General features: G+C 39.9%; 1 protein-coding gene across 3 annotated transcripts in view; it reads right to left on the bottom strand.

Moving 5' to 3' along the window:
* LOC117167561 (1-phosphatidylinositol 4,5-bisphosphate phosphodiesterase gamma-1) overlaps window positions 1–11,764 on the bottom strand; it is a 400,270-nt gene that overhangs the window by 216,603 nt on the left and 171,903 nt on the right. For all 3 annotated transcript variants that reach the window (XM_033352585.1, XM_033352586.1, XM_033352587.1), the window contains exon 10: window positions 8,484–8,661. In XM_033352585.1, the coding sequence (XP_033208476.1) occupies window positions 8,484–8,661 (178 nt within the window). The remainder of the gene's footprint in view (window positions 1–8,483; window positions 8,662–11,764) is intronic.

Genomic DNA, 11,764 nt, shown 5'->3' with positions numbered 1-11,764 from the left:
AAGTAGGCAAAGGAGCATTTCTGTACAAAGCAGCGGAGGAGGCTGCTGAAACACTCGGACTTGACTTCAGTATTAGGAGTGAGCAAAATGCATCAAATCTAACTGACATGGTTCTTCTTGACTTCGAGAAGCGAACCATGTTCGTTATCGAAATTTTGGCACCAGCTGACAAAAACGTCATAGCCAAGGAGAATGAAAAGAAAGAGAGGTATCGAGACCTTATAAGGGAGTTGCAACGATTGTACCCAGAATATTCTGTTAAACTGATCGTCCTCATCATCGGCGCTCTTGGAGATGCCAAGATTTCACTTGCTAATAGCCTAAAAAGCATCCCTGCGTGTCAACAATATGCTAGAACACTTGCGGGAAAAATGCAGAAGGCGGTTGTCCTTGGGTCGCTCCGTGTTCTAACTGGCCCACGAGGCTTTTGCTGGTTCGTCGTATTGATTCCTTTACAGACTGTAACCACCTATCTCACGGTTGTGAGATGTGGTTATGGCTGAAATTTTACCGCGATTTCGCTGGAAGCGGGTGCAATTTTTCAGATTAGCACCCGCTCCCGGCGAAATCCTGCGGTTGTCCTTATGACAAATTTTTAATTATATATATACGGAGCGCTTCCCCAACTACTGCTTGGACAAGCTGCAGACGAAGATGATGAAGCGACATTGGGACAGTGAGATAGTGATTTCAGGACAAGGAGAAACATTATCATACAAGTTCCTCATAAGCCCCAAGTTCTGGCTGAAATGGGTGCCGACCTTTGTGAAGATATTTCAAAGAAGTCCGACCTCTAGACAGATAATTCTTTAGTATATGGTGCTGCGAGAGCTTTGGCTGATTAAAATTGAAGGCTAAGACCAAAGATGGATCAAAAGGCCAAAATACGCTTACATCAACTGAATAAGAAGTTTTGATGGGCAATATACAATGCGTCCCACGTTTAGTGTGTTATTCACTACATAACATCTAGTAGACCGTTCACGGAAAGGGTTAGAAATATAGTTAAATAATTGAGATACTTCATTCACACACTGAAAAAGTTAAACCTGCTGCCAATCAAGCAGCATATTGTTGACAAAACACGGCTGTTATCTGATGCAAGGAAAAGAACACAGAAGAGGGAGAGATGGATTAAGGAGAATCAACAGCCTCACGCTGACCCATCGCGTCTCTTCATCTGTCACCCTTCTTCTGTCGAAAATCCACCTAAAACCAACGAAGTAGAGAATTTTTGGGAAAGAGATACACAAAATCTCGAAAACACTGCAGCTGAAAGAAGATACTAATAAATTCATCCACCACGTTAATTTCAGTTTTTGGGCAAAACCCGGTTATCCTCGGTATGATCAAGGACCCGGAAGAGGTGATTAATTTTTGCGAATTTAGTTTTAGAAAACCCGGTGATCCTCTGTATGATCGAGGACTCGTAAGAGATTATTAATTTTTAGTGTTTAGTTTTTTTACCCCGGTTATCCTTGGTATGATCGAGGACCCGAAGAAGATTATTTAATTGTTTTAAGTTAAGTTTTGGAAAAAATCCGGTTATCCTAGGTATGGGCGAGAACTCCAAGAGAGTTATTTAATTTTCTTAATTAAAGTTTTTGAAAAAAGCCCGGCCATCCTCAAATGATATAGGACCCGGAAGAGATGTTTAATTTTTCCGTAGGTTTTTGCGCTGTCGAATCGGTTTTTTCGATTCGACCGCCCCATCCATCGAATGTCGGAAAACCGATATCCAATACGATCTTCTAATCGGTTTATCGATTCAATTGGTTTGTGCGTCGGACAATCCCATATTGGATGTGCCTTATATTGCAATGGTTATTTACTTTTTTACACACTTTCTTATAATTAGGTGACCATAGTCCAATAATAATACACAAAAAGTCGTTAGTTCCCATACATAAATTTATCAAAAATGAAAATTCCAAAGCTGATTGAAGAATTATTAAACACAATTTCTCTTTAATTGAATAGCTTTTGCAATTTAAAAAATGTAAATGTCTACAAAATAAATATTTTCTAGCATCTTGAATAAATATGCTCCGAACTCTTATACCTATTATTTTCACAACTAAACAACTTGATAAAATAGAGGTTTAGCGATGAGCGATTAATATAGCTTTAATATTGATTTCAATTTTCTATTCTATTGCTTAAGAAGATACAAATTTTGATCATATACTCTGTAACCCCGCATTAATAAGTGCATATACATAATGCAACTCTACGAATGTGAATTAATAACAATTCCACTGAACACAATTATTTTTGGTTTGCCAATGACTATTGGAAATACAGTAGAACTCGTCGGACCGGGGCGGACCGGGTCTCCACTTTCGATCAGGCAGGTCGCAGAAACAAATCTTAGCTACACCTCCTGCTAGTGGTGTACGATGAGTCCCGATGCGACAGGTCATACTGTCCTCAAAAAATCAATTATAATGACGTGCACTATTTGATTAGTTAACTCTTACTCATTCAGATTTAGAGAGTGTATTATATTTACAGCAGGAATTTTAATTCTTCATGCATATATAAAACATGGAAGCGATAAGTGTTATAAAATTCAAAAGGAAATGGCTTTTTGAAGGTCAACTTTGTTTTTTGTTTTTTTTAAATGGAAACCCCCTTTTCTCACATCTGCAATCGATAGAGCGACAAATTCTACGTTATTTGAAATTAACAAAGCTTTCCAAGAGGTCAGTGCAATTCCTGAAGTGAATTTCAACGATAAATTCATTGTTTAGCTCTGTATTGATCTTGGTGATGATCTTCAAGGTCTTTTCAAGGTTTTTTTCAAGCAGTTTACGTTTACGTTTAGCATTACCCAGGAACAACGACGTGGAGGTAGTAAATTCTGTTCCCTTTGGAGTGCTTGATTAGCGTGAGTCCCCTTGCCTCTCACGTTTCGGGTTGCTTGATTAGTGTGAGTCACCTTGCCTCTCACGTTTCGAGGTGCTTGATTATCGTGAGTCCCCTTGCCCCTCACGCTTCAGTGAAGATGTTCGAACTGAAAACCTTGAGCTTCTTGACAAAAAGCTATGCGATTGTAAAAATGAGTTACAGCATTACGAATCATCTGCCTATCAATCAAAGTAGCCTGTTGCAGAATCCGATTCTGCAATACGTCTAACCTTTGCGGTTGCGTTGTGTATACTTTGCTCTTTAAATAACCCCAAAGAAAATAGTCGAGAGGCGTCAGATCAGGAGATCTAGCAGGACACTCGATTTCACCCCTTCTTCCAATCCACCTTTGAGGGAACTGAGTATCCAAATATGCTCGAACCTCCCTACCGTAATGAGCCGCTGCTCCGTCCTGCTGGAACCAAATATTTTGAAAATTATCGCCTGTAATCTCCCTTATTCTTGGTACAATTTGGTTTCTTAGAAGCTCTTCATATGCACTGTCATTGAGATTAACATCGATAAAGAAAGGGCCTATCAATGTATCATTCAAGATACCGGCCCAAACATTTATCTTTTGTGGATATTGTGTGTGACTCTCTAACATCCAATCAGGATTTGTGTCGGAACAATATCTATAATTTTGCCTGTTAACTTCACCTTTTAAAGTGAAAGTAGATTCATCTGAAAATAGTGTGTTGTGCAAGAAAAGAGGATCTCTATCAATTCTGTCTATCATAATTTCACAAAATTCAACCCGACGATCAGGATCTTCTTCATTGAGCTCTTTTACCAGATGAACTTTGTAAGGATGAAAATTAATGATTTTTAAAATATTGCGCACTGTCTCAGGAGCAACGTCATGCTCATCACTAGCTCGACGTAAACTAAGATGTGGGTTTTCAACAAATGCTTGGGCTATGACCATCTGCATCTCCTCAGATCCTGCAAATTTTGACCGACCAGTTCTCTGAAGGTCCTTGATAGATCCATGATTCATAAAGCGCCTTACAGTTCTTTCAATTGTTGATTTTGAGACAGGATTTAACCATTCTTCATTAGAAAAAGTGCGATTAAAAAGCAAAAGAACTTGATCATAAGATCGAACTCGATCTCCACAACCACGCATCATTTATACAGATACCCTCTATCGTTCCGAAAGTTTAGCTTGTGCCATAATAATCTTTTAGCGAAAGATAGTATGTATGTACCCGTAATACATCAATTTAGTTTCGATTCGTAATATTCGTATGGAAAACCGGTATAGGACTTATGGTATCGCCTTAGGTATTGACTTAGGTGTTCGAAAAACAGTATAGGACTGTATAACTCTTCGGGGAGGAACAGAACTCTCACCAGAACACCTGGAATTTCTAATGAAAAATTTCCTTATAAGTTTACAATATTCAAAACGCTATAAGCAAGATCAATACAGAGCTCACCAATGAATTTCTCGTTTAAAATTACTTCAGGAATTACACTGACCTCTTGGAAAACTTTGTTAATTTCAAATAACCTCTAACTGACCTTGACCGTTACAATTGACCTATGACTTGGGTACGTACCTGAACGTAGAATTTTCCGCTCTATCGATTACAGATGTAAAAAGGGGGTTTCCATTTAAAAAAGCAAAGTTGACCTTCAAAAAGCCATGAAAGTCAACTTCAAAGTCGGAATGAAGGTCACCATTAAATTCTTCGTTGAAATTTACTTCAGGAATGACCTTCACTTTTTTGACAAATATTTTACCTGAAAAAATATCCAACCGTCCCGGGACTTTTTAGACACCCTGTATATATTGATTCCTCTAGCATCAAACCGAGCGGCCTATGACAAAGCCGCCGAACCCGTCCTCGGGTTGCGGATAGAGGGTCCCTGTACCAATGGTTTCTGCTGAATATGGTTAAAAAAATAAATAGGCAGTCGCGGACAATTGTCCAGGGGTGGTCTCAAAGGAATTAAACCCCAAGCGGAGGTGTGAAAACCGTGCCGAAAGCTGAATGACACCTGGGTGAGGTGCCTAGAACAGTGACTCTGGGATAACAGGCGACATCTCAGAGTACGCAGCCTTATCTTTGCATGTGGGGCTCTACAAGGATGGAAGAACCCCTTTCCCTAGCTTCTCGTGGGAACAACAATGACAACACCAAACATTGTTGTAGTAAGTGCGGTTCAAAACAACAGAACGCGCAGGGCTCCCGACAATGGGTCGGCCAACAATGCCGACCAATCTAGAGCTGCGGGAGCCAATGGAAATGGATTAAATGCGATGGATCGGCGGGATCTCGTGACCTTTGGGTGGACGGAGCGACTGAATCACGACTTGCTAGAGTGCTACGAGGCGAGTGTGGCCCCTGAACAGGGTTACATGGTACGCCTGCATGCTCTGTGGTGCGAGAAACATCCGGAGCTATCACATTTTTTGCAGGAACGTCTGCGAAACCATGCCGATCTACTCCAAAAAAGGGGCTATGCAAGCGGAACTCCTACTCTACCACAGCTAGAACAAGCCGGCAACAGATAAAGAGAGGCGACACTAAGACCAACCGCGGGCAGGCATCCAAGAGAGGAAGAGCGATGCTTTATGACCCGGAGAAACATCAACACAAAGGTTTCTCTCAAGTCTAAAGATCTGGCTGAAATGGATGACGAGCTTCGTGAACATTTTGCCGCAGAATTTGAACTCTGGGCTATTAATTATTGCGTGTATTATACAGCGAGAGCTTTGGCCGATGCGAAACGTAAAACAAAACCAACAGTTGATCATAAGACCAAAAGACGAATGCATCAACTTGCCATAAAGATAGGCTGGGCAAGACAATACGCGTCCCGCATTCAGTGTGTGATTCTCTACCTCACATCTGCCAGGAATTTTACCGCCAAGGTTCGAAAGTTCACGCGCGAACTCCGGACCCGTTATCACACACTTAACAATTCAAAGCTCCTGACCATCAGGCAGCATATTGTTGAGGGAATACGGATACTATCTGATGCTAGGAGAAGTCTAGAACGGAGGGAGAGGTGGGTCAGAGAAAATCACCAGTTTCTCTCTGACCCATCTCGACTCTTCCAAGACCCTCCAGTTACTGTCGAACACCCACCCAAACCAGAGAAAGTCGAAGTATTTTGGATAAAAGTCTACGAAGTGCAGCATAGACTACCCGAAGACTCAGAAAATATAAATAGCTTCAAGGAGCTGTGTGATGCCCTTATAACACCTGATAAAGAATCTCCACCCATCACTAAAGAGGAGGTGAAAAAATTATTAAGAGGGATGAAGAACTATTCCGCACCGGAACCATATTGTACCAAAACCTTCTGGTGGAAGAAGTTTCCTTTAACCCATCAGCATTTAGCCCGTATTTTCACCTAATATTTAAAGTCGAAAAAGCCGATTCCGGTGTGGTTGGTGGAAGAACGCACAATATTCCTGCCGAAAACAGGCAACTTAGCTAACCCAAAGAATTACAGGCCAATCACTTGTCTGAACACACTGTATAAGAGATTCACAGCTATCCTAAATGATAGGATTGTACGGGCAATTGAACCTGTGTGGCAAGAAATGTATGAACAACGAGTCTCAAAGAAAGGCGTAGCGGGATTTCGGGAGAACCTGCTCATCGATAGATGTGTCTGCAAAGATGCAGCATTTGACCAGCGTGACCTATCGATGACTTGGATTGATTAGCGGAAAGCTTTCGAGTCGACCTCCTACAGACTTTTCATCTGTCGTTTGAAAGCTTAAAGGTTTATCCGCAAATCCTGAGGTGCATAGAGAGATTGATGCTGCTTTGGAAAACCAGATTTACTATCTTATCTGAAAAAATCGTGTGACAACTAACAAGGTTACCTTTCAGAGAGGTGTCTTTCAGGGCGACACCATGAGCCCACTCCTCTTTTGCCTTACATTATTGCTACTATCTCGAGCACTTCGCCATTCCAATGGGTACTTGTGCGGCAAACCTGCAGATCGAAAGTACAAGGTCACTCATGTATTTTACATGGACGATCTTAAGATATATGCTAAAAACAAAAAGCAACTACATCTAGCTCTAGGGATTGTCGAACGATATACTAAGGAAATTGGAATGGAATTTGGGTTAGACAAATGCACCAAGGTTTATTTGAAGCGAGGAAAACTTAATGGCATCCCTGAAGACCCCGATCTCGTCGATAGGAGCGCTATACGATACCTTTGCGCTGGAGAGACTTATGCATACCTGGGCTTGCCACAGAGCCGCATTCAGGATGTTACATCTATAAAGGATACGCGCCGAAGCATATACAAACCTTCCGGTAGATTTGGCCTTCCAAACTGTCAGCGAGGAACAAAGTATCTGCAACGAACATGCTTGCCGTCCCGGTACTACTCTATTCATTTGGAGTAGTTCCATGGACGAAGAACGAGCTCAGATCTCTTGATATCGGGACAAGAAAGGTTATGCACATGAACAAAAGCATGCATCTTAAGTCTTCCGTTCCGCGACTGTACATCTCACGTCGTCAAGGGGGTCGCGGAATATTGAGTCTTGAATGTCTTCACAACAGGATTATTCTGAGTACGGCACATTGAGTCGCAAAAGGAAGAGACCCTCTTCTTAAACTGGTCAGGAAGCACGAAGGAGTGGGCAAAGAAGCGTTACTGTACAAAGCTGCGGAGGAGGCTGCGGAAACACTTGCACTTAACTTCAGTATTAGGGGTGAGCAAAATGCATCAAATCTTATCTATCTCGAGTATTCACTCCTGAAACCTCGGATTAAGAGAGGGCGAGAGAAAAACTTTCGTGAACAGTTCCTCAATAAGAGGATGCCGCATATACTGGAACTTTATAATCTCGACAATTGTTTCTGTTGCTCACTCGAGGCCTGGCATGATTCTTCTTGACTTCGAGAAGCGAACCATGTTCGTTATCGGATTTTCGGCACCAGCTGACAAAAACATGTTAGCCAAGGAGAATGACAAGAAAGAGAGGTATCGAGACCTTATAAGGGAGTTGCAACGATTGTACCCGAAATATTCTGTTAAACTGATCGTCCTTATCATCAATCCTCTTGGAGGTGCCAAGCTTTCACTTGCTAATAGCCTAAAAAGCATCCCTGCGTGTCAACAATATGCTAAAACACTTGCGGGAAAAATGCAGAAGGCGGTTGTCCTTGGGTCACTCCGTGTTCTTAAGGTGCACGAGGCTTTTGCTGGATCGTCGTATTGATTCTTTTACAAACTGTAACCACCTATCTCACGGTTCTGAGACGTGGTTGTCGCTGAAATTTTACCGCGATTGCGCTGGAAGCGGGTGCAATTTTTCAGATTAGCACTCGCTCCCGGCGAAATTCTGCGGTTGTCCTTATGACAAATTTTTCATTATATATATATAATTAGAAATTTGTCATGCAAAAAATATGTAACTACTAAGCTCAATTTTCGGTTTCTATTTTCGGCTCTTAGGAACATAACCAGCTTGAGAGTAGAACCTAGATTCTTATCTTTACATTTTGATGGTATCGAAAAATGAGTTAGGTTAAAGAGTATCAGAAAATTAAAAGAATATTAAAGTAATTTGATTATTCCTCACCGTTCCTCTCCTCATAGCATTTTCCTTGTTGATAGGGTAACACAACTTTATTTTTTTGTATAGTGGATGACGCTCATAATAACAAACTAATTCGACCAAACTTTCAAATTGTACGGTTCCAATGGTGTATAATCGTCCTTCTACTATTATCCTGCAGTGTTTGATTTGCTTGTCGGCCCTGTGAGATTGCACAAGATATAAGTTTTAAAGCATTATCACTTTAATTTACAATAACTAAAAATGATAAAATATAGAACAAAGCGAACTATAAAAGTGCAGAGAATATGGCGGAAATTGGGTACTAGAGTAAAATGTAAAAATAAAGTTTTTTTTTATATTCAGGTTTCATGCCTACAACAAGTTTGCGAACTTGTTGCAGTTTATGTGATTGCATAACAAGCATTTTCGTGTTGGAATTATGTTTGGTTCTAACTCACCAAAAATAGTCATTTAACAGTGAAGACATCGCACTAATTTTTTTGAAATGCAATATATTTAGCTGTAATGAATTAATTTTCATTTTAAAAAGTGCTGGAAAAGAGGATAAATGAAAAAAGTCTAGAAATACTCTTAACGTACACGTCGAAAAGTTCTTATTATATGGTAAAGTTGCAAGCACTCTCCTATGTGTCTTGTATAACATTCAGAACCATTACTATGATGTGTTTTTGCAGGGTCTCAAACGTTAATTTCAAAATACCAAATACAAGTTTGCTACTTTCTGTACAGAAATGCTAATGTTGTAATTGAAATTCGAGAGTCTTGTCGAACAAAGGTATGATGCCGAAAACTGACAATTTGATTTAACCACCCTCTCAGTTCCTGCTAATACCAGGTGAATAGACGCATGTTTCACATTCCTGCATATTATCTTTACTTTATTCCTTAGCTCGCTATACTTATGGATCTTGGTTTTATAGGCTATCTGCAAATTCGGGTTAAGTGGACAAGCAATCTCGATGATGAAGACTCTTCCACCTTTTTTCTCAAGTGTCATGATGTCCGATCGATTGGCACGGACATAATAAACCATGTGGATTGTAAAATCCTTGTATAACATGTAGTCTTCATTCTATAAAACAGGACGTTACCAACAAACTTTTGAGCTGACATAAGCATTGCACTGCCCTTTATTGACTGGATTTACACGTGATGAGATATTATTGAGCATAAGACTCTTTCATCCTATCACATACGTCTTGCTTGTCTACTTTTGGATTACTGAGAATTCCTATATCCCTACTTCCTTCACCCCACCTTGCGTCACATCGGTTCTCTCTGAATTCCTCTTATCTCAACTATAAAAGTATCCAATTCTTAATCTCCTAACCTGACTAGGGTATTCCTTAGAGGTCGAGATCTTCTAATCCACCAAATGTAGACTTACATCTAATAGCAACGTCGACAGTTCCCGCTGCAACACCATACCAATGCACGACCATTAACACCCTTTCGGCAAACCCATCGCCACCAAATCACTGTCCTCCATGACACAGCTACCACACACAAGAATCTTCGCATTTTTCACAAAAGTTCACTGTAAAGCACTTCACTTGTATTTATTTCTATTCACTTCACTTCACTTAACTTTGTACATTCACTTCATTAAGCGGCGAACTGGCACTTTTTTCGCAGATCTAAAAAAATGTTTCAACGATACTTGCATTTGAATTCACCCACGCCTTGCATCACAGCTTTTTTCTAGTATTAGTAGAGCATCCATTGTACCCGACGAGATCTAATTTATAGAGGTAAATCGCTTTCATTAAGAAATAATCTAATATATTAGCATCTAAGATGCATTCAACATTTGACGCTGATGGACATGCATGTCCTAAGTATAAACTATCAGGTTCTCGAATTAGAGATGTTATGTATTTTTCTACTTTTGATGATTGTCGCAATATACCGTCATCTGTCGCCTCGATAACTTTAGTCTGGTCCTTTCTGCCGTCAAAGTAAAATGCTTTCATTTTTTAACGTGACGAAAAATCTTCTATTTGCAGTTCTGGACAAGTTTTCTTCCTTTCACTTTAAATTTTACCCTTGGCAAACACTAGGTATTTCACTTCAGGAACGCATTTGCCAGCTGGAATCCAATCTTCTTCCTCAGCTTCTTCTTCAACCGCATCATCTTTCTCATCTTCACCTGTGTAATGGTTAGGGGATTGTCTAATTAGAACATTGCAAACATTGTGCAATGGAATTTGCAGTTTTGGTCGCTTTTTTATATATTCTTCCTTGTCGATACGTATTTCGACTATAACTGGACGCTTCGTTTGATTCTCAGAATGCCCAGTCCTTGTGAGACGTACAGTTACTAAATTTCTTTTTCTTTTTCAAAGTTTCCTATGAAGGTTAGGTTATTTTGGTCTATAAAATATGACTTTTTAAAATTGTAAGCTGCACTGCGTTCGATCATTTTCAGAATTCTTCGATCTAAATTTATTGGTTTCGAAGTTCGGCTTGAAAGAGTTTTTACTTTTTCCAGTACCAACCTTGAAATAACAAAAAAAATATGGAAATTTCTTGGTTTTTTTCATACTACATTTTTTCGAACTCAAAATAATAGTATTTCATTGCATCTAAATGAGTAGCTAGCTTTCTTCCAAGTTGCTAATCCAGTCTTTGGGTTGCTGTGCATTGTGTTTGGAAAAGTGTAGTTTTAAAATGCAATGTTTCTCCGTTGCTGCCTGTATAATCGCGTCTATTTTGACAAGTGCCCGCTCGCAAGCAGCAGAGCTAGCATGTGGTCGAGCCGAGTAGTGCGCAATGAATGATGCGGAGTCTGTAGCACAGCCTACCTAGCTTCATGCGTCTCTGCCTGCAGAGCGCTCAGATGCAAAATCCAGCAAGCAATCCAGCAAGGAAAAAAGCACCTTATGCGCCGGGCTTAACATCACATTACATGCGTATAAACCCAGTCAAACGTCAAACAGTTTAAGTGCCATATTGATTGAAATAAAAGACAAAGCTGGACATATTCAAAGCATATTCAAGTATGATCAGTCGGGATTACTTATAAAAGTATCTCACCTTTTCCAATTGAGAGAAGTATGATATTAGATTTTCTGTGTAAAATTGGTGATATCTGGTCTTATATTCCGATATTTATTGTTAAAATGCATGCCGTGGGATCATGAAGTATTTTTAATATCAACCATACTAAAGAGATACACATTACAATATACGGTGCAACTTTTACTCGTTATTTGAATTAAAAATAACAACATTTGTCCATGCACTAATAAGAAAAATGAAAATTTTCGTAAACTTTATGA

Source organism: Belonocnema kinseyi, chromosome 2, assembly GCF_010883055.1.
Source record: "Belonocnema kinseyi isolate 2016_QV_RU_SX_M_011 chromosome 2, B_treatae_v1, whole genome shotgun sequence".
NCBI lineage: Eukaryota > Metazoa > Arthropoda > Insecta > Hymenoptera > Cynipidae > Belonocnema > Belonocnema kinseyi.
The sequence above is the reverse complement of the archived record's forward strand: the minus strand, read 5'-3'. Positions and strand labels throughout refer to the sequence as shown.